Source organism: Ips typographus, linkage group LG16 (genome assembly GCF_016097725.1).
Source record: "Ips typographus isolate SLU linkage group LG16, UJ_Ityp_2.0, whole genome shotgun sequence".
NCBI classification, from domain to species: Eukaryota; Metazoa; Arthropoda; class Insecta; order Coleoptera; family Curculionidae; genus Ips; species Ips typographus.
Window position 1 is genome coordinate 9,256,156 of NC_138437.1, and position 26,838 is coordinate 9,282,993.

Here is a 26,838-nt window from a genome sequence, read left to right on the forward strand (position 1 = left end):
AATAAATGTTTCTATAAAAGATTAAATATTAAAAAATTAATTACAGTTTTTTTTTATATCTCTAGTTACTAACTAATTCCAAGCAACAATAAACTCCCAGTTCTTCATGGATTATGAAATAAAACTCCAATACAAATTTGCATAGTTTATGTGTATCATCACGTAAATTAAATAAAATAATTGTTATTACAAAAAAAATATATACACAGATTAATTCTAAAACAGGCAACGTTTTAAGTTATGGTTAATGATTTCTATGGTACAATTTCTAGTAAACAAAAAATAATGCAACCGTAACGTTACATAAAAGCTTGGAAAATCTATTTAATATTAAGAACATTTTGGTTTTGCTTATGTACTTTCCAAATTTTTGCTTTAAGTTTTTTTTACGAGCATAAAACATCAGTTTTCATTCGCATTGAGATTGAACAAACTACTTGGTGTAGATGATTATTTCTTGCAACAGTTAATTTACAACCTCATTGCAACTAATCAAATTGTACATAAATCATAAATAATACTTTTTATATGCCATCCATACACCAGTAAACTGTTATTAACCTAAAAGACATTACAGTAAACCTTTACACATTTTAACAACAAATGTACAAACATATTTCACAAAAAAATACAATAATATCTTTAGTCGGTCATATGTACAACAGTCTTAAAAAAGCACTGTATCACTATTTAGGTAAGAAATCCACACTAGATAGCCTCTAGTATTGAGGATTTGGTGAATGTTGATGGTGGTAATTACCAGAACTTGCAGTGGCAATTCCTGAAATGGGTTGATTAGGTGCTGGTCTGCTTTGATTGGCACTGCCGATTACAGTTCGGTTTTCCTGAGGAAATTGAGGAGGATTTTGCGGTTTCTGTTGTGGCATATTTCTAGCTTGAGATCCCAACATGGCATACACTGATTCGGGTCTGCGATTTCGTTGGGATGGTGGCGGATTGGTTTCGGAACTTTCCGAACTAGGTGTAGGATTATTTCTGGTTCCATATAAAACAGCTTCTCCTGCAGGGGCATAGTTATCCCTTCTTGGTCTATCAGTCGTGGAGTAGTTTTCTCGTGGAGGTCTTTCGTTAGAGGTGTAAGTGCTGGATGTGGTCCCAGGAGTGACTCCTCTAATACCATAGACTTGGTCCGATCTTTGTTGCATTTGGTTGTGCACGTTTTGGTTCTGAATATGGCTTTGTTGATTTAAGCGCATTGGGTACAGAGACTGAGCAGGAACTAAAGGTCCGGGTTTAGGAAGCAGCTCTCGGTTTATTGCTGTGTTTGATTTGGTATAGACAGACTGGGATCTGTTTAGATTGGCTCTAGTTAAAGGAGGACTTCTGCAAAGAGACTTTGTTCCTCCGTAAATAGATTCAACTCTCTCTAATCTAGTAGAAGGAGCTGCAAATACGCTTGCGCAGTAGTTAGTTCTTGTCTCGACTCCACCCGTTGAACGATAAGTGTTATATGTTGAACCGTGGAATTTTGGAGGCTGAGGTTTGTCGAGATCATCATAATTTAATTCATCGTCTGAAGGTATGCTGGATACTTCATCTTCCCGGGTGTTTTTGACCTTCTTCACTCGGTTTGGGTTAAAAATATACTCGTAGGATATACCTGAAGTCAAACCACCTAAAAGAGGGCCGAACCAATCTACCCAATGAGCTTCCCATTTGTTTAATACAAATGAAGGACCTAGGGCACGTGCTGGATTTAGGTAGGGCATCTGAAATTTTTAAATTCGACATAAATATTAAATTCATTAAATTTCCTACTTTAAACTTACGAAAACAAAAGAGCAAGCGCAATAAGCAGCGCCAATAGTAATAGCACTAGTCCCAATATATTTCCTATAGCTATCCATGGTTATCAAGTAAGAAAAGACCACCAAAAACGTTAAAGTAAATTCGATTCCAAAGCGTTCCCAAGAAGTGAAAATATTCGAAGGATGTCCAATTGCTGAGGATAGGTTCTCTTGATATCCGTGGTACCCAGGTACCGTAATTCTGAAATAAAGAAAATATTACAAAATTGCCCTGCTGAAACAAGTGTTCTAAATAAAGCCAACTTTTTGTAAGGTGGTTATCCGGAGAATGTCTCAAACACATGTGGACCAAATAAACTTATGGCTTCCAGCTGCTGAAATTTGATCTAGACGACGTAGATAAAACGACATTTAACAGTAGTTAAATAAGTTTGTACGTTCATAAAATAAAAACTTATTTAACTGATAAATAATCTGTTACTTTCGAAATCATCTCCCATGTGAATTCGACCCTCCTGTCCTTTTATATGACAGGACAAAATTTCGCCCTAATCAAGTTTGATCGAGGCAAGTGCGGTGGTAAAAAGTGAATTAAAAAGCGGTTGGGGTTCAAAGTTTCAATGACCGTATCATATGCGAACAAGTGCAATTTAATGATTTAAGGCTCTCGATGGGTAATTGTACATAGGGTGTTTACTTTCACATGGTTTAGTTCTTACGGTGCTTATTTTTTAGTTCCATGCAGCCAAAAAATTAATTTACCTTCTCATAAGAAATAATATACAAATACATAATTTGATTAAGTGAATACCTGAAAGAAATTCCTATTTTAATATTGTTATTGTTAACAAAGTTCATAATAAGCTTTATTCAATTAAAGCTGATTTCTAACATGCACCGTAGAGGAAAAAATCTGCTTCTGTGGTCAAAATTCAATTTCTCTTAGTGGCCATTATTGTTCAGAATATATTGCATTCCAACGGAGTTTAAAAGCAGATTCCCTCCCCCATCAGCATTCAACATTGGAAGGACGCGATTTAAAAAAAGGAACCCGACAGATGTTGTACACATTAAGCACCGTCACAGGTAAATTACGTTCAGGTACTGGAAGATCCTTTTCTACTGGGCTTCTTTTGTGTAATAAAATAAAGTACCTCGCATAAACGGGGCTTTTGCGATGGTATATCATCAACATATAAAAATCGTCACTATTTATTATTATGAAACTAAATCTTTTTTGTAAAAAGCATTAAATTGCAAGAACATATCGTATCAACTTTGTCAGTTTGAAAATCTCACTACTTAGTCATTCTTAGCTTAGATATGTAGATAAATTGGAAATACAATCATCAATAAGCTGATAGCTACTTTTTATACGTCGATGGGTAACTACTACGGAACCAAAGTTTCAAAAATCTGAATTTTAGGCTACGCCTATGGTACCGACGAAGAGGAAGAATGCTTTAAGAACAGCTGAACCCGAGCAGGTGATAGCCGATCTTATACTTGACAGATGGTTTTGGGTTTCGGATTTGAGCCGCATATTTTTCTGATAAACCTCCAAATATTCAGGGAATGATTCACTTTTAGAGCTTCAACGGCGATAAAAGTGGTTTAGGGTTATTACCCTAACGAATTTGCAATAAAATTTTAAAAGTTTTCTCACCCCCTAATGGGAATAAGCCACGTGTCACATATAATATGTTCATTGCGGTCACTGTCATATGGGATTACTTTAAATGGATCAACCCTAAGTACACAGCATCGTGAGAACGTGTAATCGACCAACTAACAATTTAAATCGCATAATAGAGCCTCTATTTAGGTTCTCATGACCGCTAAACTGTGGTTAATGTTATGTATGAAGCTAAACCAATTTTTGCCAATCAGTAAAATTGACCCTTAATTTAGCAACATATAATTTCAAACTACATATTGTGTTAATGTAAATATGCTTACAATAGACACATGACAATGTGACATTACTAACATTTTGCTTTACAGAAATGAAAGACTATTCCTATAATGAGTATTGTCAAAGTATTGTCTATTGCAATGTATTCCTTAAAATATCGCAAAAATTCCATTTTAAGTTATTCCTGAACAAACTAACATCATTACTTATTACTAAATGATAGATCTCAAAAAGTTATTATGAGAACGTAGGTTAGAAACTAAATGACATTTTTCTAACTACAATATCTCGAAAACCGTTGTAGATAGGTTATAATATATGAAAAATCTTTGAAATTGATAATATTCAAGTACAATAATATACACGGTGTTCCCTTTAAAACAAGCATGTTGTCATCAACTTTCGGTTAAACCGGAAGTGACCAACCTAAAGATGGTATAGTACCAAAATTATAGTTTGGTAAAGTTGGTGGTGTAGTAAATAAATAAAAAAGTAACAATTGGGCTTTTTAGTGTCTAGAGGGTGGTAGTTAGGGTACGTCAACCTCAACTACCATAATCACGCCGTTGTTCTCTTATATATTGTTTATTGTCACACTTTTTCGCCCTTCCTTTAATTGTTTTTATAACCAGAGGGGATAAACTTGTTTTGCGGCCCACTTGCTGCCATGCCATGTTGCCGCACTGACCTCATTTTGAGGTAGTTTATTATTATCTTCAACTAAAATCACTTGGTTTTAATTTTTGCACAATTAACTTGATGTAGGTTTATTTAAATAACTCTACTGTCACTAGAATAAAAAGTGTGAGTTTACTCAAAAACTAAAATAAAGTGGACATGTGGCAACATGGATGCTAGTATCCTTCCGTATGTTATCAGATTATAGGCACTTGTTCTGCAAGTTCATAAAAAAGCAATGCGAACAGTTGTGCGGGTTATAAAATAAATATTTATTACTCGTATAAACACCCTATCATAGGCAAAGGCTCATTTGCGTGTCGGTAAAATGAAACCACAATATTCGAGTCACACTTTCAAGTACTGTTAACCAAATTAAAACCGGAGCAAATGACTTTATGCCGGTACAACGGTACTGAAAAAAATTCAGATTGCCTAGAAACGTGATGAAACAAAAGGGAGACGCCAAGGAAATAAGGGTGATCTAGGTAGGTAAAAGGAAATACTGAGGCCCGACCAAAAAAAAAAAGTCCAGGTGGTACCTCACAGTGAACACGTGCTAAAAGATTTAGACTGATTTGGTTCAGCTTGCAGGAGATTTTTTTTTGTAATTTTGTCAACAATCCAAAAATGAACTATTTTCATGCATCCAGAACTGAAGTTTGTTGAGTGGATATTAATCAATTTTACGATGATTTAGCAATAAATGCAAACTTAAATAGAACAATAATACGCATACATGCCAGCGTGCCATATTGCAAGCAATAAAATTTTACGCCAGGAAGTTAATTTGCAAAATTTTTACGTAGATACGAATTTGTAAACTAACCCGTAAAGGAAAGCAGCTCCAGCTATTCCGCCTCCACATTGGGATATTATGAACATGCAAGTCCTTAAAAGTGATATCCTCTTGATAGCTCCCATCGCTATGGTAACGGCAGGATTAATGTGGGCTCCTGTAAGCAAAAAATCCGGTAAATCCTTTAAACACACACCCGTATTCGAAGTAAGTGCCGACTTATCCCAAATACTTCCTTATGAGTTGTTTTTTCAGCTAATTATTTTCAACATGGAACTTTCCATTAAAAGACAAAGTTACAAATACGCCCACATAATCCACTTTTTATCACTTAACGCAATAAAAAGATGTACTAATCCTCTTATTGGTGCTTTTCAATGTTGCAACCTTGATTGCATGCAAAGAAGACGCAGATGTTACGAAGTTCAATGCTATTTATACTGAGATAAAGCCACTTAATAGTAAATAAGGCACATAACAGAAAGTCGAGATATTGTGTCAGATTATTGAACCACACACAAACTATTTACTAAGTTTGTAGTAAGTCCATTTGCAGTTAGCTAAACAGAAGATCCTCACTAAATGGTGGTACTGAATGAGTTGTACCGCAAACAATAAATAACGTAGTAATTAGTTTAATCAGTCTTAATTATTGTGGACGGAATTCATAAGTAACAGAGTAAAATACGTATAATAACTTTTTCTCCCAAAACAATATTTAAAATAAGTAACTTTCAATGAACAGTATTTTATTCTACTGTCTGCTAATAAAGACTTGTTAAAAAATAGTAAATTAATTATATGTACAACTTCCATTCATATTTTTTTGTAAACAAATTTTTTTCAATAAAAAATTTAATAAATCAAATGTAAATTATATAAAAACATTAAGTTTAAAAATGTGATTTGTTGAAACACTTACCAGAAATATGGGCAAAACATTGTGTTAAAAACACGATAACAAATCCTGAAGTTAAAGCGGTAAGCAAAAAAACATTGGCTGGTGAAGTGCTACCCATTCTGGAGGCGGCATTGGCACCGCAAACCAAAAAAGTGTAAACAAAACTGGCGGCAGTTTCCGAAATTAGGGCTTTCCAAAATTCGAATGTACGAAGTTCGACTTGAAAGGGCAACTTTTTTGAACCGCTAGATCGGATTTTATCGCGCCGTATCACATCGAGTTTTTCAAAAAGAGTTACCAAGTGGTACTCCAAATTTTCGAAATCGAAATTCAAATTAACTTCAGTCATTCTGGGACCCGGCCGTACCAACAAGAAGGACCGAAGTGGTAGTGAATTTCAAATTATTGCGGCACATGTTTGGCTCTCCCACTCTTTTTCAATACAACCAATCGTTTTAGGGTCAAGCATGTGCTTTAGCACTACGTTCATGAATTGCCATCCCCCAAACTTTCGGTTGTAGTGTTTGAAATAAACCTTTTTAGGATGAGGGTCGTAAAGTGATCGGAGAACGTAGGACGGCCACAAGAATGTCAAATTTGGATTTTTTCTTTTTAGGGTCTTTTGATGAGGTTAATTACGTTCATGTACCAAAAAGCTGAAATGTTGGCGAAAGATTTTTTTGGGGACACGAACACTCATTTAACATGTGGTTGGTAAACTGAAAATGCTTTAATGACTGTAATTTGAAGTTGTTAAGTATTACCAGTTGTCAGTTGTCAATTTGTCTATTGTGTAGCTAGCTATACTATGAAACCCATTGCCTAGCTAATTGGAAAATAAAGTCTGTTTCATCACTGGTTGTAATTAAGAAAATTTTATTTGTCAAAATTAAACAAAAAAATAATTCAGTTGAGTTACAGTTTTATAGAAAACCATGTAAACATTATACATTAAAATGCAAATCGAAAATAAGAATTTCTGGTTTGAGGTATCGATAATAAAGATTCTATTTATTTTAAAAGTCACAGGACTCTTTTTTAACGTCAAAACAGAATCCTAAAGTTCACGTGACCGTTTTTTAGTTTTAAACTGGGCTACACTAAATCACGAATCTATTTGCAAGATTAAAATGCCATTTTTAACGTCACGACAGTTTTTATATTTAGACTATTTTTTTCAAATCGCGTGAGTTTTTAACGTCAAAACAAATCCCGAAGATCACGTGACTCTTTTAAGATTTAAAATAGAATTTATAATTTCATATGACAGTTTTAAATGTCATTTGGATAATCACGTAATCGTTTTTCAGTTTAAACTGATATTTTTAAAGACACCTGACCCTCTTTACAGTGCAAATGGCCACGTGAAAATTTTGAATTATTTTAACGTCAAAACAAAAACATAAAGGTCACGTGACTGTTTTAGATGTCAAAGTATTATTTGAAAAGTCACCTGACTCCTTATAATATGCAAATGGTCACGTGACGATTTTCAAAAATAAAATATATTTTTAAAAGTCACGTGACTCTACAGTTCGTAAAGTCGCATAACGATTTTCAATAATCAAACATTTTTTCTAAAGTCACGTGACTCTTTTTTAATGTCAAACTGAAAGTATCCTGAAGGTCACGGGACTGTAAATAGCGAAAAAATGTTTAAAGAGTCACGTGACCGTTTTTCAGTTTGAACTGACATTTTTTAAGATTTTGGGTTTTAGATGTTAAAAATATTATTTGAAGAGTGACGTGACTCTTTTTACAGTTCATAAAGTGGCATGACGATTTTCAATACTCAAATTGTATTCTTAAAAGTCACCTGACTCCTATTTAAGGACACTCACACTCACTCCACGTGACTGTAAATGACAAAATATTATTTGACGGGTCACGTGACTATTTTCAATAATTAAATTTAATTTTAAAGATTACGTGACCGTTTTTTAGTTAGAAACTCTAAATCTCGTGACTCATTTTAAGGTACAAATGGTCACGTGACTGTTTTAAGATTAAACATGGAATTCATAATGTATTAAGTATAAAATAACCCTTAATGAATATTAAAAATAACAACTAAACAACTAAACTAAAAATACAACGAAGTGAAACATAATAGTTAAAGAAAACACACACAAAAAATGTGATTTGTCAACTAGACAACGCCGCATTAAAACTGATGTTTTCCAACAGTAAAAAATTACGCGAATATGCGTTTAGTGGTGCCATCTCATGCTGCTTACTTAAATTAATTTTCAGTTCCATTGCCACTGTTTGTCTATACTTATTATTTATCATTTAGTCTATGCAATAACCCAATAACCACTTTTCAGTCATCATAATATCCAGAAATAAAACCACGTTTGTTGGTTCAACTACAAATTTACCTTTTACTTGAACGTCTCCTCAAAATTATTCATTCAGATGATTGAAGATTATCAACTGTTTTAAAAATCTCTGTTTTGGGTGTGGTCTTGATGTTGTTGTTTAATTAACTAGTCAGTAAGTGGTCAATTACATAAAAGAGCCGTCTCTTTGTCATCATTATTGGTCATCAAGTAAATAATTAATTGACTTCTAAGTAATTAAAATAGAAAAAAAACAGCGTTATTCCTACTTAACGGAAATTTCACATGCTTTGTTGATTGAAGTGAAGATAACGGGTCTGATTATTTTCAGAAAAGTGTGTCAGCTATAGCAATCGATAAGCTAGTGTTATCATAACGATCATAATAAAAACGGTAGAGTCGTATTACTCATTATCTTAACTAGTACCTCACTGGGTGTGTCATCACAAATTAAGCGAGATGTAACTGCGAGTTGGGTTCCTATTAACAGTACCCAGTACGTACCTGCTTTCGATAGAAGCTTTTCGCCTGCGATGACGTCGTCCAGGTAAACGTTGCCGCAACATACAATCAAACATGGCGGTGTGTCGACAACAACAGATAGAACTTATTCTATTGTTGGTAATTGTGTTTGTGAGTGACATTATAATTGGTCAGTACGACCAATGGGGTTACGGTTATCAGCAATTTTCGCCCAACCAGCAAAATACTTATAGGCAACAATTCGATTATAATATCCCTAATCCTGGTGATAAAGACTATCGGACTTTTATTTATAAAGGGCGAAGGTATGGCCAACAGAACAATTACTACTATGGGTCACTTGGAGACCCTCGAATTCAAGGACAAGATGACCGATTCGTCTATGATAGGGTAAGTTTTATTTTATGTTTTCACATTTTTTGGCATTATTTTTAAAGGTCATTCACTCATCAACGATGATTTTTGTTTTACTCATCAATCAATTCTTACCAGTACGTTGAAACAACTTTGAATTACTGAATACAACAATAAAAATATTGAAAAAACGAATACAATTGTTCTGAAAGGTAATAGAAATAAAGTTCTTCACCTAATTGACTGTTGATATTTTTTTTAAATGTACCTGGTGATTATTGTATACAATTTACTTGTTGACAAAAAGAACTCAAGAATTAAATATAATGCCAACTTAGAGGTTTTTTGAATTTGAATTTAAAAGGGGTCAAAACATTGTTAAGCAAGTTAGAGAATTTAAAACACCAGTTCAATCTTTAGTTCAGAGAGGGCGCCACTTTTTTTGAGTGGTGCCGGTCAATGCCAGTAGCAAGTACTGCCGGACAAAATTGATCTGATCTGACCTAACTCAAGAATGATAGAGAGGTAGAGAGTTGAGAGCTTGATTGAGCAAGATCAATTTTCTATTTTTCAAGTGTACTACCAAGGGCGAAAGTATTGAAAGTAACAGAATCTACTTAGTGTTATGTTAGTAGTGTAGTGTAATTTGTCAAATTGTACATGTTGATGCGTGTGCTTGCGTAATGTCTCATGCCTCTCGCCTCTACAGATTCTTTATGAAAACCGACGCAACATTCACATTCTGAGTAGTTTCATACTTAACCAATAAAGTGACCTTCCTAGTCCCTATAAAAATTAACTGTAATATACAAAACGTTTCTGTAATGACGATGGTTTATTTAATATATCTAGCAAGGAAACATGGAACCAATTCAACCTGGTGTCCTTGGAGGTTGGAGAGAAGACCTAAGAGGCAAACAAAGGGACCAGACTAAAGAGCTTCTCAGAGATGTTTTTGTCCAATCAACATATGGAGAAATCCAAGGGTTTCAAGTTTACCTCTTTGACAACCCAGATCCTGATTCTCTTTACAGACCTGGGGCTGAATTTATTGAGCGCCAGATGGGCGTAACTAGTGTGTTTTTGGGGATACCTTATGCTCAACCACCAATAAACGAGGGAAGATTTAAGGTATAGGGCAAATGTGTTGTATAAAAAATTTGGTCTAAACTTGTGTGGTTTAGCCTCCCAGACTTCATAGAGGCTGGCAGTTACTGCAAGCTGTCGATTTTGGACCAGCCTGTCCACAACCAACTAAGTACACCGGGGTCAATGCTGGGGTTAGAGATATGGATGAAGACTGTCTTTATCTCAATATTTTTACACCTAACATTGTAAGCATAAAACACCGGAAGTTATAGAATTAAGTTGAAAATTATGCTTGCAGAAAGAAACAGCAGCTGAAAAATACCCGGTGATGGTTTATATCCATGGCGGAGACTTTATCCATGGGGCTTCTAATTTATTTCCAGGACACATCATGGCAACATTTTATAATGTTGTGGTGGTGACGTTGAACTACCGCTTAGGTGCTTTAGGTTTCTTAAGTACTGGAGATATGAATTCACCAGGGAATTATGGAATACTAGACCAAGTTATGGCTTTGAAATGGGTTTATGAAAATGTGGAGAAGTTCAGCGGAAATCGCGACAGCATTACTTTATTTGGACCTGGAGCTGGGGCAGCTTCAGCAGGACTACTTATGGTTGCTCCTCAAACTAGGCATATTGTTAATAAAGTTATAGCTCAGGTAATTGTTTTCTTCTAATTTTAAATTGGTAATATGGAAACTTGAAATTAACACATTATATAATTAACATAACATAACATATTTCAGAGCGGTTCAGCAATGGCAGATTGGGGAATGATCTTCGACAGATACAGAGTCCAAAACACGAGTATAGTATTTGGGAAGCAAATAGGTTGTCCAACAGATTCGTCTTGGAGATTGGTGAATTGCCTCCAATATTCGAGAAGCGCGCTTGAAATTGGCAACGCTGAATTTCCCCCAGATGTTGGTCTCTTTCCTTGGGCCCCTGTAATCGAAATGAACGTTTCTATGCCTCATTATGAAGGATGGTACGAAGAGAATTGGCATTTCATGTCTGAAAATGTAGAGAGTTTGATTAGGAAAAAGCAGTTTAACCCTCAGTTACGTTATATGAGTAGTGTTACACTTCAAGAAGCTGCCACTTTGATAAGTTAGTTGCTGTCATATTCAGGTGGTTTATGAACTAATACAATTTATACTTACAGCTTCAAATAAAAGTTTAGAGCCTGACTTTGAAATAGATCAGGAGTTTTTCGATCAAAAAGTCTGGGAATTAGTGCGCCGTTACAACTATACTCTGAACCCTCACGGAACTTTTGACGCAATTAAATACATGTACACATATTGGCCTGATCCTACCAATAAGACTATGATCAGAGAGAAATACATACAACTATTGAGTGATTTCCTCTATACAGCTCCTAATGATAAAACAATCAAGCTACTCGTGGAACAAAACGTGCCAGTTTACATGTACGTTCTCAACACTACAATAGAGTCATTCAACTTGCAAGAATGGAGGAAAGTACCTCACGATATAGAGCATTATCTCCTCTGTGGTGCTCCTTTTATGGATGTAGAGATGTTACCACCTAACAAAAGATTTACAAGAAACCAATGGACAAACAATGACAGAAATATGAGTCACTTTTTTATGAAGGCCTACACGGACTTTGCAAGATATGGCAATCCAACCCACACCCAAATTTTGGGAATACACTTTGAAGAAGCTATCAACGGCCAGTTAAAGTACTTAAATTTAAACACCACATACAATTCTTCAATAATGTGGAATTTTCGACAAACTGAATCAGCCTTCTGGACTATGTACATTCCCCAATTGGTTGGACGTTTAGTTCCTACTTATCCCCCAACAACTGAAGTAAGTGAGTCAAAAATACTATAACATAGTGATAATAAAAAGTCAATTTTAGTTCTGGTGGGAACCTCGAACCCCTCTGCAAATAGCTTTTTGGACTATGTCAGGGTTCTGTTTGCTCCTCATTGTCCTTTTAGTGTTATGCTGTATGTTATGGAGAAACGCAAAGAGGTAAGAAAAGGTAAAGGAATCTTTTTACACTTCTATTGGGGTTAGTAGGAAGTTTCCTAACACAAACTTAGTTTAATAATTATTCTAATATTGGGGACTGTCACTCTTTAAAAAAAATATGTGATAAGTACAGCAAAACATCAAATTCCAGGTCTAATGACAGGTACTATAACCCGTACCTATACCCTTCAGATACTGAAAACGAGGATGGGATAGAAAATACCAGAGGACCAGAAGAATATACGGACAAAGTAAGGTCTCAAGTGACCAGAACAAACAGCCAGTCGTCCTTACAAACTGTTAGTATGAAGGAAATGCAAGGTTTTGTGACTCCAAATTCTATGGAGGAATCAGGCCCTAGAAAAGGAACTCCTGTGTTGCAGTTAAGATCAAGGAGTAGGTCACAAACTGGAATGCTTCAGGGGGTTCCTCAGACTGATGTTTAAATTCAGTTTGTCACTTTAATACGGAGTTCAATTATTTTGTTAATAACACAATTTTTGTTGAAATGTTTAAACTCTGTGTTAGAGCTACGAATTGTTACTTACTCGTTTTAAGAGTAAAAACGAGTTTGTCCAGCAAATAAGTGCCAACTATAAATTTTAGTGTATAAATGCTCTAAATCATCTTAGATTGTATAGATTATTTTGTGTCCGTCCAAGTTGTATGTATGTATATATGATTTCATTTAATTGTAAGTTTTTGCTACTATTTACTTCGTTTCAGATACCTGTCAGAATATACTATGTCCTTATAGGTTACCAAAGAATGTTTCAATATTATACATAAATAGCATCAATTACTGTTAAACGTATTTTTGTAATAAATAGATCTCAACTAATTTGTTTTTCTTCCTTTTTACATATTAGAATTATAAATTTCATATTAAGAGAAAAACTAGAAGTACAGTGATAACGTTGTATGAGTGGAAACTCTGTGATAACTGAGGCGTTGCGATCAAAATAGTTAATCGCAACAAATATGTCAGTTAAATTAAACAATCATTGAAATAGTAAGATATAATGTTTTCATTTTAAACAGAGTTGGTCACGTGTTTCCATGTCTCGACATTTTTATAGGTCTATTCAGTCACCATGTGAAACAGAGTTATTTATTATGTTTTCTTTTTGCTAAAGTTTTAATTATGTGATAATAGTTTCTTCTGATTATTGCACTACGTTAATTTGTCAAATTTGCAATATACAAAATGTAATTAAATATATTAAATAATTTACCCGAATTGAAACAAAAGATAATTTTTATCTTATTGCCCAATTTGTCTCTGTACTTTAACATAAACTAATGGCCAAGTAAGTAAGACGAGGGATAAACAAATAGTAAAGTGAATCCCATTATCTCTGACCACTTCTCACATTCTCGCTATCTTGAATCACTTGTCAAAATATTTATGCGATTTATTACAAAGAATAATAAAGCGAAGGAAAAATGACAGATCAAATGGTTAAACTAATGAAAAGCAGCGTGCACAAGAAATGCCTTTGGTGAGGAGTGAAGTGCCATCGTCGAAAGATAATTTATTATGGTGGCGCTCGTGAAAAGCCTCCAGACGGAAATAAAGATTGATTGCATAACTCACACACAATAACTGGTACTAAATATTTTGCATTAAAGAGTTCATAAATCAGATTGTTTATAACTTCCTAAAATGGTGCGTTATCTTTATGATGGCAACATGTTCCATTGTGCCGCTCTGGCTAGATGCAGAAACATTGGAGTGTTTTTTATTTATGTAAGACCCTTCAGTTTGTTATTAAATTTATAAAGTGTTAATAGTAGAGTTTAAACATTGTTCAAGTAGTGAAAATTATACGCCCCTTTCTTGGGAGCGCTTTGCAATTTCAAGCGCACCTCTTGACACTGTTCAGTATTCGTTTACTTCTTAACCTACGCGGTACCATTGGTGGTGCCTAACCACTACGAACGGCGTAAACTAGCGCGCCTAATTCGATTTGCGGGTTCGGACATTTAGTGACTGAGTGCATTCATTTTTTGGAGTGATGTTTACATTGTACCGAACCATTAAAGGAACCACCAAAGGGAGGAAAAAACGAGAGAATAAAGGGTACGTTAATTAATCAACATTTTTACGCTGGTTGGTTTGGTTGCAAAAAAATTGACGCAATAAATACAAAGGTACATAAAAAAACACTTGGAGTGTTTAAATTAAAAAAGTTGCCACCGGGATAATATTGAGATTGAGTAACCGAAAATTTGCAATAATTGATTGTATGTGTAATTATTAGCACAACAATATAGCGCACTAATTCACAAGAAGACATAAAAATAATAATATCCGTGAAAGTTAATTAGAGGTAGGTACAAGGTTAAAAAATAGTATGTTTGATTTTATATAATTTGGTTTCAACCAGAGCAAATTTAATGTAAATATCGTATGCTAAAAAGACTGGAGACCAAATAAAATAAAAGAAGAAGTAAAATCAGATTGTCAATCCCTGGATATTAAGCACTGACATTTAAATGTGAAGGTTTATAAAAGCTCGATGCACTTTTTCAATGTGTATGGCATCCGCGCATGAAGATCGAGCGTTCTTTCAAAGAATTTTTTTAGGAATATAATTATTATTGTTCGACCTGGATAAAATGGACAAAAAATCGAACAAGGCTCTTGACAGATTTTGTAACAGAATGCACCAATTTGAAACACGTCAAGAGGAAGTAATAAATTACTTGAACGAGCCATAGTTAAATAAATAATATCGAAGAGGACCGTGATCTAATATTATCGGTAAATGAAGCATCATTTAAAAATTAATTCGAAATATAATTAAGACGAAATCGTTTTGTAACGCCATCAGCCTCGGGGATTTTCAGCGCATCATCTTGTTACGAAATTTTGAGCGGCCGCATTAAAATTGAAAAGTCACCTCGTCATGTGAACTGTAGTACATTTCAAGGAGTTACATGGAATGCTTCCAATTACAAACACCCAAAATATTGACCATTCGAATGATTGTAACTGATTACTTGCTTTGGGTGGTCCTCGAGACATTTACCTCTCTCAATTGCCACGAAAGTGCATTTTATTGATCAACATCAAGGTTACCTTATAATAATGCTAATAAGAGTATATTCAATAATTTGGACGGTGCAAGAATTTTGTTACGTCACCTTAACCTTTTGACTTCACCCTATTGTAGCTAAATCAGATCTAAGGAGTGATAATCTAACAACGTTGCCTTTGTTTTCGAAATACATACACATAGGTATACGTTGTCATGTGATTCACGTAAAATTTTGTTTTACTGAACTTGTTCGTATTTCTTTATTAGAATATTAAAATAAATTAATCAGCATTCCTCATTAATTCTTGAAGGTTGCTTTGGTGTGGAAATATTACAAGTTTTAACACGTGTTTTCAGACATTGCACCTTTCTCTTTGGGGTGGAAATTATTGACTAGGTGACATTTGAAAAAGGTTACAACAAATAGGAAACATTTTTCTTCTTGTATATTTACATAACACAAGGGAGTGATAATCACCCTAAATTGTCGTTATCCGACAAGGATCTCACCGATAGTTAAAGTGAAAGGTCAATTTAACGTACTTGAATCGTTATTATAAATCCATTGGATAGTGTGGACAAAAATGTGTCCTGATACACGATTTGGAAAGTAGTCGCATTGACACTAACCTTATTAAACCACTCATGGTATCCTAATGTTTTTATGATTAGTATTCAAAACTTATATAAGCGTATGCGCACCTAAAGGTACGACATTGTGAAAGAAGTATTTATTTGGAAATTTAGTTAATATTACTCATTTGTATAGAGACAAAATATTTGGGTTTTTTTAATTTATTTTGTACCTTTGGCCTGTGTTTGATAATTTTTTAATGGTTCTTCGAATCTTTGTCATCCTTCTGACTGGTTCCGGTGGGTACGTCATTGATATCTTCGGCCTCAAGATGCACACATTGCAATTTTGTTGGTTTTTAAGTTTTTCTTGAACTTTCATATTGAAATCACTTACTCCAAAATTACAATTTTTTTACTAAACTGATCAGTTTCAAGAATGTCTGTCTGCTGCTGTTCTTGAGCTAAAAAGTCCTATTGCTGAAGTAATTTCAAGTACCTAAACCAATTCCATATATGTCGAAGATCAATAATTGAATTATAAAACAGTATTAACTGTTAATGCATTATATTCATTTTGGTGGTAGAGTAATTATGTAAGTTTTACCGTTCATTTTGCATACATAAAAAGCTTTTACAAAGATTTATGAAGCAATAAAAGAGGGTCGAAAAAAAGAACTTTTTATGCAAAAGAGCATGACACAGTGCAAATTTTCGACATTCTGTCAGTGATATGCATTGTAACGTAATAAATGCGTTAATGGGAGGTGAATAGCCCCTTTTAGTGGGTGCAACGGACTTTTTGGGATTCTAAAATCGATCACCAAATCAATTGTCATCGAGTGGCTGTTTTTCTTTTCTGCCATTTAATTTGCATTTAAGGCGTCTGAACGCCATACTGTTCGATTGCGATCTGTCTTTGGTGTGCAAATATCGGATTCTCGGTTGCATTGCTGAACACGAGAATAATGATCTTGTGTAAGATTCCGACCAAAAAATAAAATATTTATTTTTTATTCTTAATTACTGTAGTTCTTCAGGCGTTTGTTTGTTGGCAAACTAGTTTTATTAATTTCAGAAAAACTTAATTAATCGGTTCAAGAGCAGTTGCTCCAATATTACAAACCTACCTGACGAAACTGTTGCCTACTTGAGTGCTGGAGGAAAAATAAAAGTGTGCCAAGTGCGTTCAAATAGTGTTCATAAAGTAATACTCTAAATAATTAGGTAATTCTGTAATTATTTGCTGTAAAGCTTTTTTCCCATCTATTGTTGCATGTTATATAGGAAGAAAGCAAGAAACGGTGGTGATGTAGCGTGTCAAATATACCTGGGCTTTTACGTCTACTTTTAGTTCCTTATGATTTATCGACTATTATTATGCAATAATTTCATATATGACTACTCAATAGTACTTTGTTAATAATTTCTTCAAATAAAATTTCTCCTTCTGAGGGTCATTGTAACGACAAGCATGTTGGGTAACATTTACTGCGAGTAGTACATTATATTTTTGTTTTTAAAATTTCTATTTTTAGGCCTGATACATCGTCCTTTATGACTTTTTGAACAGGAAAAATAAATACAACACAGAATCATAAAGGGCTGCCCGCAGTGCGCCGCCAAGTGTTATTTTGCTTCTCGTTTTCTTGTTTACCTTCAAAATTTACGGGGTACGACTTAATTTTATCGTTCAAACACTTCGCTGCGACTCTCGCAATTAATCCTAAATATGCAGGGAAAAAATCAAAATTAATTGCCGCATCCTAGCTGAATATCGTGATAAACAATAATTAAAGAAAATAATGTGTTTATTTGGAACGAGCGTTTATGATCGCTTCGCATACTAAAATAATAACAGTACTAGATGCAGTTAACTCGTTTGACCTAGAATTTTTTAATTATTATTTAATAAATTGCTCCTGGAGTTATTAGTGAAAATCAGCTTTCCCTTACATCTTCTATTACACACGTAAGTGCCTTTGTTGCACACACAAACTTTTCCAGGTTGATGTCCGTTTAGTGGTTGGTTATTTCGATAATTCCGAATGATCAGTAAAGCTCCTAATCTCTAGAAAATTTTGAATTAAATTTGAACCGCGATTTTTAAAATTCTGCATTGATAGTTGGAAAAGTATATAATTTTGAAACAGTTTCTCTTTCATTGCGCCTCTAAGCGTTATTAAACAGTCCAGATTTGATATATGTCACCTTGCCGAATTTGGACAGGCGCATATTCACTTCAACCGCCTTAAGTGAAAGTGGTTTTAGATACGAGACCGACTTAAAAAAAAATCGAGGCAAGTCGCAGCCCTAGGGCTTCAGCGAGCTTTATTTACTTTTTTTTTTCATTACTGCCGCAGATCATGTTCGAATTCATTAAAATTGTGTCAGGCTGCAACAGGTTCATCTGCTGACACTACAAGGATTTCGATTTGTGCTTGACATCATTTAAATTGGCTTATAATCGATTTTGCAAATTGAACCTTTCGTTTAGAGTCAAATTTTAGGAACTTAGAGATGTTTTGCGTCCAAATACTCTCACACTTGCATAATAAAGCAGAAACAGTAGCTTGTAGTAATTTAATTGATTTAAAGAAATTAAAATCATACTAAAAATGCAAAAAATATAAATAGTATTAGGTTTTATTACACCATACCAAGCAAGACCACATTGCTAGTCTATATAGGTGTTGTTGATGTCGTAATTGCAACTAGGTGAACAACAACATTGACTAATAAATAACAACATTATAAATTGTTGTCACAAAATAGTACCTATTTATGTTAATCCAAGATGAAATAGGCGAGATCGTAATCGTGAAAAAATTGGTCCCGATAGCTGACGCAAAAAGACCACGCCCTGTATAAATGTGCGGTAAATACATTTCCAAAATAAATGTTGATAAACTGTTGTAACTTTTTTATTTGATCTCTTACAGATTTCACTAAAACGCCATTCGAAAAACCATAAAAAATACTACAAAATGAGTTAAAAATGGCTTCTCTAGCTCTTCACGTTACCGAGATATTGAATTTCAAAAAGTACCTAAAAAACCTCTAAATATGCGCTTTGCTGTGCATTGGAACCCTTATAGAGCAAAATAAAAAATTGAAAATTTTGACAAAAAATGGCATTTTTCGAATTTTTGAAAGGTTCAAAGTGGTTATTTCCCTTAACTTGAGGTCCTTTGGTATAAATATATCCTTTGCTGTGCATTAGAACCCTTATGGAGCAAAATAAAAATTTGCCAAAATTGCACTTTTGACAAAAATTGAATTTTCAGACTTTTTGAAAAATCGTAGCTCTTTTATTTAAATTCGCAGGAAATTAGTTCCAACGCCATTCGAAAAAGCATAAAAAATACTACAAAATGGGTTAAAAATGGCCTCTGTAGCTCCTCCCGTTCCCGAGATATTGAATTTCAAAAAGTACCTAAAAAACCTCTCTAATACCCCCCCCTTCTTTCAATTTTTTTGAAAAGTGAAAAATTTTAAAGTGCTTTTTTTGTGTTTATTTCACCTAATTTAAGGTTCTTTTGTATAAATATGCCCTTTGCTGTGCATTGGAACCCTTATAGAGCAAAATAAAAAATTGAAAATTTTGACAAAAAATGGCATTTTTCGAATTTTTGAAAGGTTCAAAGTGGTTATTTCCCTTAATTTGAGGTCCTTTGGTATAAATATATCCTTTGCTGTGCATTGGAACCCTTATGGAGCAAAATAAAAATTTGCCAAAATTGCACTTTGACAAAAAATTTAATTTTTCGACTTTTTGAAAAATCGTAGCTCTTTTATTTAAAGTCGCAGGAAATTCGTTCTAACGCCATTCGAAAAAGCATAAAAAATAATAAATATGCCCTTTGCTGTGCATTGGAAACCTCCTGGAGCAAAATCAAAAATTGACAAAATTGCACTTTTTGCAAAAATCGCATTTTTACAATTTTTGAATAACTGTAACTTTTTTCTTTGAAGTCTTATAGATTTCACTAAAACTCCATTAGAAAAAAGATAAAAAATACTACAAAATAAGCAAAAACTGGCCTTCATGTTACCGAGATATTGAATTTCAAAATGACCCCCATTCTGTTAATTTTTTTGAAAAATGAAGATTTTTAATTTGTTTTTTTTTGTATTTGTTTTACCCAAAGAAGTTTTACCTAATTTAAACCTGTTCAAAATGCTTTTTGTCAACGGTCCTTCAACTCAGGTTCGGTGACCAACTGGGAATACGACTTTGGCAAAAGAAGAAAAATGTGGTGCATTAGCTGAATCTAATAAGATGCACGTTAAATGAAAGTAGCTCACGTTGTTTTATCCAAGGCCGCATGTTAAATATTAGATTCCAACTATTTTACGGTACTAGACAGATAATTGCTAATTCAAATGTCATATACATTTTCCTGAGGCAAGAATTTTGCCCTATTATAATTCCATCGTTGGCTATTGTTCAAGTTTCACGATTTTTGTGTTACATACCCAAAAGTGGCAGATTTGTTGGAAACCCGTTAATATAAACAAAAGTAAAAACTCGACCTTAAAGGTAAAAACCGAAAGTGGTACCGGTACTCAGTGGCGAGCCGGCCGTACCAATCGAAAGCGAAATATGTACAGAAACGGGTTCTCCATTAGGACGCGACTTATCTTTTAGTTAGTCACATTATTTACGGGATCTTTCAGCGAACAAACCGAGATGAATTTTTGTTCTGGCGCCGAAAAAAGATCGATTTAAATTTATTGTGTGCCGAACCCGAGGTATGGTGGTCCATCGTGTCATTTTTGAGTTAAAACCACCTTAAGACAGTTTTTAAAAGCATTCCCAAATTTCCGGGTAAGGCTCTCTTGTAATTAAATGTATTATTGTTTAAATCCCTGCAAAGCCAGGAATGATCAGTATGCAGCGAATATAATAAACATCAGACTATCTATTACTTAAAAGCAATTAATCTAAGCATACGCTATAGCATATGAGTTTACATTTCTAAAGACGTGTCATTGCGTAACAGCGAGTGGTACTACTGGCTAGGCACGTCTCGTTTGGCACATTTATCAAAACTTAAATAAAAATCCGAAATTCCTCGAATGGTTAATAATTGCAAAAAGCCACGCCCTGCGTTTGCTTAAATTCTGTGACACTTCAATAATGTACAAACTGCAGTACTTAACTAGAATTTTTACGCACTCACGCTTATTTATACGCATGCACCCCAAAAGCGATATTCTCGCTTTTTTTCTGCCAGTCACACATCGATAAGTTTTTTAGTAAAAAAAAAACACGAAAGGCATTAAACCTCTGATCTTGATATGAATATTAACATGGGATTTAGGGTTCAAATTTGTCGGACTGACTTCATCATGATTAATGAGGGTCTTCTTTATTTATCTTGCACTGCACTTTTTCTACTTAACACCAGACATTACAACCGAGATTATACCTGTGTGGCACTCTTATCCGATGTGCATTATAATATTCACTCGGCAAAGAAATTGTTGTTTAGTTCTGACTAAATTAACTTTGCACATTTCCTAGTATTATAAAAAGAAACTATAGCATAACTCGCTTAATTAAGACGATAGTGTAAAAATTGAAAAAGAAAATCTGTTAATGAAACTTGCTTCGTTCCGCTGATTCAGATCCGCTCTTTTTAATCAATAAGAAGACACCGTTACTCGTTGTTTTAGGCCCTTATAAAACACGCAGCAAAAATCTATCATTTTCACCGTGAAACCATACACACCAAAGAATTTTTATTTAATCATTTTGTAACAGAAAATGACCATATTAATTTCTAACTGAAACATAATACAGTTTGAAAACAGTGTGTTTTTCAGCTGTCAAAAAGTAGGGTTTCAGGGCTGACAAGTTATCAAAATGTCACTGTCAAATGAACGACATGATTCATTCAATGACATTTCTCTAATTTTTAATTGGTAATTGTCCCCGGGAACAAGCGTATTAATTCAGAATCATCATATTCATCACTGTAATATACTGTAATCAAAACTGGTATGATAGTTCATTACAATTTAGTCATACATTTTAAATATGGCTTCTGTTCGTGTAGCTCTAGTTAATTTACACTCTTCTGCTTAATAAAGCGAATGAAAATGTCATCTTTTAAATTATGCTACCTAACAGTCAACTTAATGAGAACTACTTTATGTGTCCAGGTTTGTCTTAGTAATAATCTTTAATTATTGTCTGTACAATTTTTAAATTTAGTACAAAATTTAAAGTAATGAACAATGTTGCACCATGTTTATAATAATAATAAGCCAAAAGTTCAGTTTTATAAACATTCTTCAATAAAATCCAGTTATGCTATCAGCTATCACTAATCAAGACTATTTTTTTTAATATGGATTCATCTATTGAAGTACGGTTCTGTTTACTTTGGTACTAATAGGAAGAGAGTTATGTTACAAAAGCCTGGAGCAAAACGATTCGCTTTCTGACCGTTCATAGTTAAGGGTTTTATGTTGTGGAACTAATTTCTACTATAACTACTTCAACATCACATCAAACGTTACAAGGTGTCCATCTGTGCAGTATTACATAGTTGAATATTTCATTCAGGTGCCGTTATCATCAAATTTATTCGATGGTACCAACCTCAAACTTTGGACATCTCCATAAATTACAAACCAATCAAAAACAATGTTAAGAGCCTTTGTTCAAATCTTTCAGCGTTCTTCGTTCCTCTTGTTGTCATTTATTGCAAACTATTAGAGTGATTTGATACATTACTTAACAGTTGCATATTTTGGTTAGTTAGTGAAAAATGCAGTCTTTAAGGAATATAAACTCCTTTAGATGATAGAGAGCAACAGGATGGGAGTCTTAAGTTGAGCATGTAGAGAGATCGTTATGTACTCAGCAAGAGCATGCCGGAATTTTCGGCAATTTGACGATAAATCCAGCGGTACCACTTCCTAAATTTTCAGCTGTCGGTTCCTGGCAACGTCGTCCTATAAATCCTTGAACAGGTATTGAACCTTCTCATTTCCTGATTTTAATTGAGCATTGTGTTTAAGAAGGGTATGTTATTTATGAGAACCTACGTAAAAGGTAAAGCCTCAATAAATTAACAGCATAGGGTTCGAAAGCTCCAAAAGGTAGCACCTAAGTTGTAAATTTATTTATTTGCTCAAAACACTTTAACAAGACGATGCTTGTAAGTAATTTGTCATCTATGCAAATCGCAGGACGAATGAATATAGTTATAAAACGCCATAAATAATAGTAAAAGAGACTTTTTGGCATTGTTCGTGTGTAATTTTTGCAATATAAAGCGTGGAATACCTATGGTTTTAGTACATAATTGGTGGTACCACACCCATTTGTGGTGTGTTAAATATAGAGCGAGTTATATAGTAATCACACCCTCATTGACTGATCGTTGTACACTTCAATGCCGGCTTACAGTTACGGAACCGAGCGAAAAAGGTGCAAATAAAGTTAATTGGTCGCATTTTTGCATGGATTTCCTTTGTTGTTACACTTCTAGTTTTTTGAATATTTATTTATAGAACCGTTAGAACTGAATAACGAAAGCGCACCGACTTTTGTGTCGCAAATTCTTCTTGCCTTCGAATTATGTCTGCTTCTGAAAGATCCTAAATAATTCATGACTTATTATAACATGCATCTACTGACATTAGCGGCATGTTAATATTCACTTTAATAATACCAAAACCTGTTATAAGTATGTTATGTATGGACGTCTTCGGTTACATCACAATTTATGTTCAAAACACCTGCCTCAAGTTTTTGCATCTGCTTTCGATTTGACCTAAATGTTTTCTGTTTTTTTTTATCAATAGATATAAATAAATCTCGATTCATTATCATTGACTACTTTCCTTTCAGTCATAAAGTAATTTATGACTTGAAGGAAATAACAAGAGTAAAACAACGACGGTCAGATAGCTGTAATGTCAAAATAAGTTGGTCATATTATCAGGGATCAGGTTCATACAGGGTGTTTTTATTCTTTAATTTTGAAAAAAAAATTAAAACCACTAAATTACTTCTAATTTGTGTTTCAAGAAAGTCATAATTCAAAATATTTCCAAATTGAAAAGTGCACAATGTTACTTTGCGCGCGTCACAACTGCTTTAAAGCACAATGCTTACGCATGCGTAATTATTTAGTGAATTCAGCCGATAAAATGCACTACTTTTCTAGGCGTTCTCGTAGCTTGTGCTTTGTGTTGTAACTTTCACTTTTCGCGTAAATGTTATAAACAATTGGCTTCGTGCTGCCACCTGATAGTCGCACCGGCAACTTAATAATTCTACCAGTTTATTGTTAGAGGTCGCTTACGGACCTGAAGATTAATTAAGAATCCAAGGGTTTTAACAAGTTGTAATTTATCAAATCATTTAATAAGGCATCCGTTTAGTAGCGTGAAAAATTACTGTATAGCAATTTGGGTGGTAATTTTTGAGTATCCACTTTAAATGCAACAGCCTGATGAAGAGGAACTTATATACGCCATAAGTGTCAAATTGGACCCAGGAGAAGGTAAAGAGTAAAGTAATTTTTAATTTTTTCACTTGGACATTCAAACAAATGTCATGTGTCTGCTAAATAAATATCAGCAATAGTTCTCGAAAAAACCAGTTGCTAAAGCGCAACGGGGCTCCGTTGGAAGCGGATATATTGGCGCGAGACGAATTTTGACTTAATCGATCTCATATATGTAGATGCAAAAAAATCTATTGTCTGGCTTTTTTTGCACCACTGCCCACATAGACAGGCGTAAATTATTATACAATAAATAAATTAAGCGTATTTTTATTTTGAGGGCCTCCCACACTGTTTAACACTATGGGGTTCCATTTCAAAGGGCAGTCAAATCATACCATTTGTCAAATGTTAGTGGTTTTCAGACTTAAAGCGCTACTATATTTATAATTATTGTACCAGTTAGTATGTTTTTTTATTGGATTTGGCTGCCTTCTTTATCATAATTTGTAAATACCATTTTAGAGCAGTTAAGCAGATAAAAAAGGGGAAATTAAATCAGCATTAGTGACGCCATTAAATGCTGCTCTTAACTGAAAGGAATGCAACTGGCCATTTTTAAGTGTTGTACAGGTATAATCATTAACACAACATTGGGTTGCAAATATATTTAATGCACCACCAAATGAAATACAACTCCTCACTCCCGATAATCGAGATTCTTTTCTTTAATTAAGTTCTCTTAAAAATGTCTTGCGGTGTTGTTATTGTCAATTTTTTACCCATGGTATCTGTAAAAGGCCCAAAAGGCTTGTAAGGCGTTACCGATCAACCAAATTTCCCGTTACATATTTGCCATGCAGTGAAGACAAAAACATTGAGAGTCCTTAATAATTATTTAATAATCGTTTTATGACCTATTTATGTGTTTTTAATCTCCCGGTCACGTGACCGATTGCACTCATTTTTTTAGCTGAATATTTTAGCTCTCAAAAAGATATTAAAAATCTTAGACAAGGTTTTTTGTTATTTAGCAATAGAGACTTGAATTGAATTAAACATAACCTCAATTATAGTTAGTGTTAATTCAAAAAGAATTTCAGAATTGTTCAACAAAATATCCTATTTGTCCATATCTACGCTTTGCTAGTCCGCTTCTCTGCATAAATTATAATATTTCTTTCCAACAATTCTAGACTATATCCGTCTTTCAAACAGCTAACTACCTTGAAATAATATCGACCCTACCTACTCTAATTACTGTATCAATTTAAACCATTTGGTCGAGATAAAACATTTCCAAAAATATCCACTGTCTCTTTTTAACTAGTGGAGAAGAGTATGTTTTATCTCTGTTGAACCGCGATCCCACCTCGTGAAAATCAGCAAGTCTTCTCAACGCTCGGTACCAACTTGGTGGTACCACAGTACGGCAGCGTACATGGTTCTTGCACCGTCGCGACGGTAACAGCTGAGCATCGCGCGCGATTTTGTCAGCTGTTTTCTCTCGACCAAATGATACTTTTTCTTAGTTCGATCGGTTATTATTGTGAGAGGTGAATTCTTTCCATTTCTGGATTTTACTATAATAAACTTTTAACTTGTAAGTATATAGTTTTAGACTTAGAAACTTACGGAAATAAGAAAGTATTTTGTTAACATCATGGCACTTTCTTATCCATCCGTTCTGTGTGCGGTATTTTTTCAAAAATTCTTAGTACAAATATGGGAACCCAAAGTCCGAAAAGGACTTAAAATGCAGTCGGGCACTTGGAGGAGATGGTACTGCACGGTGCGTTCGGAATTTTAAACCGACAAATTCAGAATTTTGATGCACATCGTCAATAACAATACACAAGTACCTACCAAACGGTACTCCTGATTGTAACAATTCCTCAATCACCAATACACACTAGAAACTTTCTATTAAATTTCTTTGGCATTGCTATCAATTTCACTAAAATCACCAACAAACCAAAGTGGGCCACCATACAAGTAATTAAAATCACAATTTTGTTTACAACACAGATGGGACCCACTATACAAAGGATGCACGAGGTATTGTCCCTGATTCTTACAGAAAGATGTTTTGAAATATCCGCCCAACTACTAATTTTAATGTCTAAATGCTTTGGGAAACTATTTTACTTTGTAGTATAACTAGTACATTAGCTTTGTAAACAATAATTAATCTTAATTTAAATATTAGACCCAAAAAGTATGTAGTAAGGTTTTTTTCATTACTTTGATTCTACACTTATTTAATCAAATGTAGGAGCAATGTCAAACTGACAAATGTCTTAAAATAGCCTTTAAACGGTTTTTTGTGTACTTAAGTAGAGTGACAAGAAAAGGTAAACATAATTTTTTTCAAAACCAATCATTTGAGAAAAGGGCTTGTATTCTAA

The 26,838-nt window shown here is 34.1% G+C and overlaps 3 protein-coding genes across 6 annotated transcripts in view; 2 read left to right on the forward strand and 1 right to left on the reverse strand.

The window, feature by feature from the left end:
• Positions 1–132: 132 nt before the first annotated feature.
• On the reverse strand, positions 133–6,495 carry bib (MIP channel family protein big brain). Its single transcript, XM_081993621.1, has 4 exons — positions 6,084–6,495; positions 5,192–5,318; positions 1,791–2,010; positions 133–1,730 (listed from the first exon to the last, which is right to left on the reverse strand). The coding sequence occupies exons 1-4, from the start codon at positions 6,409–6,411 to the stop codon at positions 720–722; spliced, it is 1,686 nt and encodes a 561-aa protein (XP_081849747.1). The 5' UTR covers positions 6,412–6,495; the 3' UTR covers positions 133–719.
• A 2,128-nt stretch (positions 6,496–8,623) lies between these two features.
• On the forward strand, positions 8,624–13,183 carry Gli (carboxyl ester lipase-like protein Gli). 2 transcript variants are annotated; one of them, XM_081993620.1, is made up of 8 exons: positions 8,624–9,277; positions 10,094–10,372; positions 10,426–10,575; positions 10,629–10,991; positions 11,079–11,442; positions 11,498–12,174; positions 12,227–12,352; positions 12,494–12,632. In XM_081993620.1, exons 1-7 carry the CDS (start codon positions 8,981–8,983, stop codon positions 12,344–12,346), a joined length of 2,250 nt encoding a protein of 749 aa, XP_081849746.1. In that variant the 5' UTR covers positions 8,624–8,980; the 3' UTR covers positions 12,347–12,352; positions 12,494–12,632. The 2 variants fall into 2 exon arrangements, with proteins under 2 accessions (XP_081849746.1, XP_081849745.1); XM_081993619.1 differs by having other exon boundaries at positions 8,645–9,277; positions 12,227–12,342; positions 12,494–13,183.
• A 1,061-nt stretch (positions 13,184–14,244) lies between these two features.
• Positions 14,245–26,838, forward strand: part of exp (expansion) — a 36,434-nt gene continuing 23,840 nt past the window's right edge. The window contains exon 1 of one of the 3 annotated variants that reach the window (XM_081994485.1): positions 14,245–14,425. In XM_081994485.1, coding sequence (XP_081850611.1) covers positions 14,361–14,425 — 65 coding nt within the window. In that variant the 5' untranslated portion in view covers positions 14,245–14,360. Of the gene's footprint in view, positions 14,426–20,542; positions 20,791–25,857; positions 26,034–26,838 lie in introns of those variants that run through there. The other 2 variants (XM_081994487.1, XM_081994486.1) reach the window with 2 other exon arrangements.

Coding starts and splice junctions, on each gene's coding strand:
- bib (XM_081993621.1), bottom strand. CDS start 6,411: ATGACTGAAGTTAATTTGAATTTCGATTTCGAAAATTTGGAGTACCAC. Junction 5,319..6,083: donor ATGTTTTGCCCATATTTCTG/GTAAGTGTTTCA, acceptor TTTTGCTTACAG/GAGCCCACATTAATCCTGCC. Junction 2,011..5,191: donor GGAGCTGCTTTCCTTTACGG/GTTAGTTTACAA, acceptor TCTTTATTTCAG/AATTACGGTACCTGGGTACC.
- Gli (XM_081993619.1), top strand. CDS start 8,981: ATGGCGGTGTGTCGACAACAACAGATAGAACTTATTCTATTGTTGGTA. Junction 9,278..10,093: donor ACCGATTCGTCTATGATAGG/GTAAGTTTTATT, acceptor TAATATATCTAG/CAAGGAAACATGGAACCAAT. Junction 10,373..10,425: donor TAAACGAGGGAAGATTTAAG/GTATAGGGCAAA, acceptor TGTGTGGTTTAG/CCTCCCAGACTTCATAGAGG.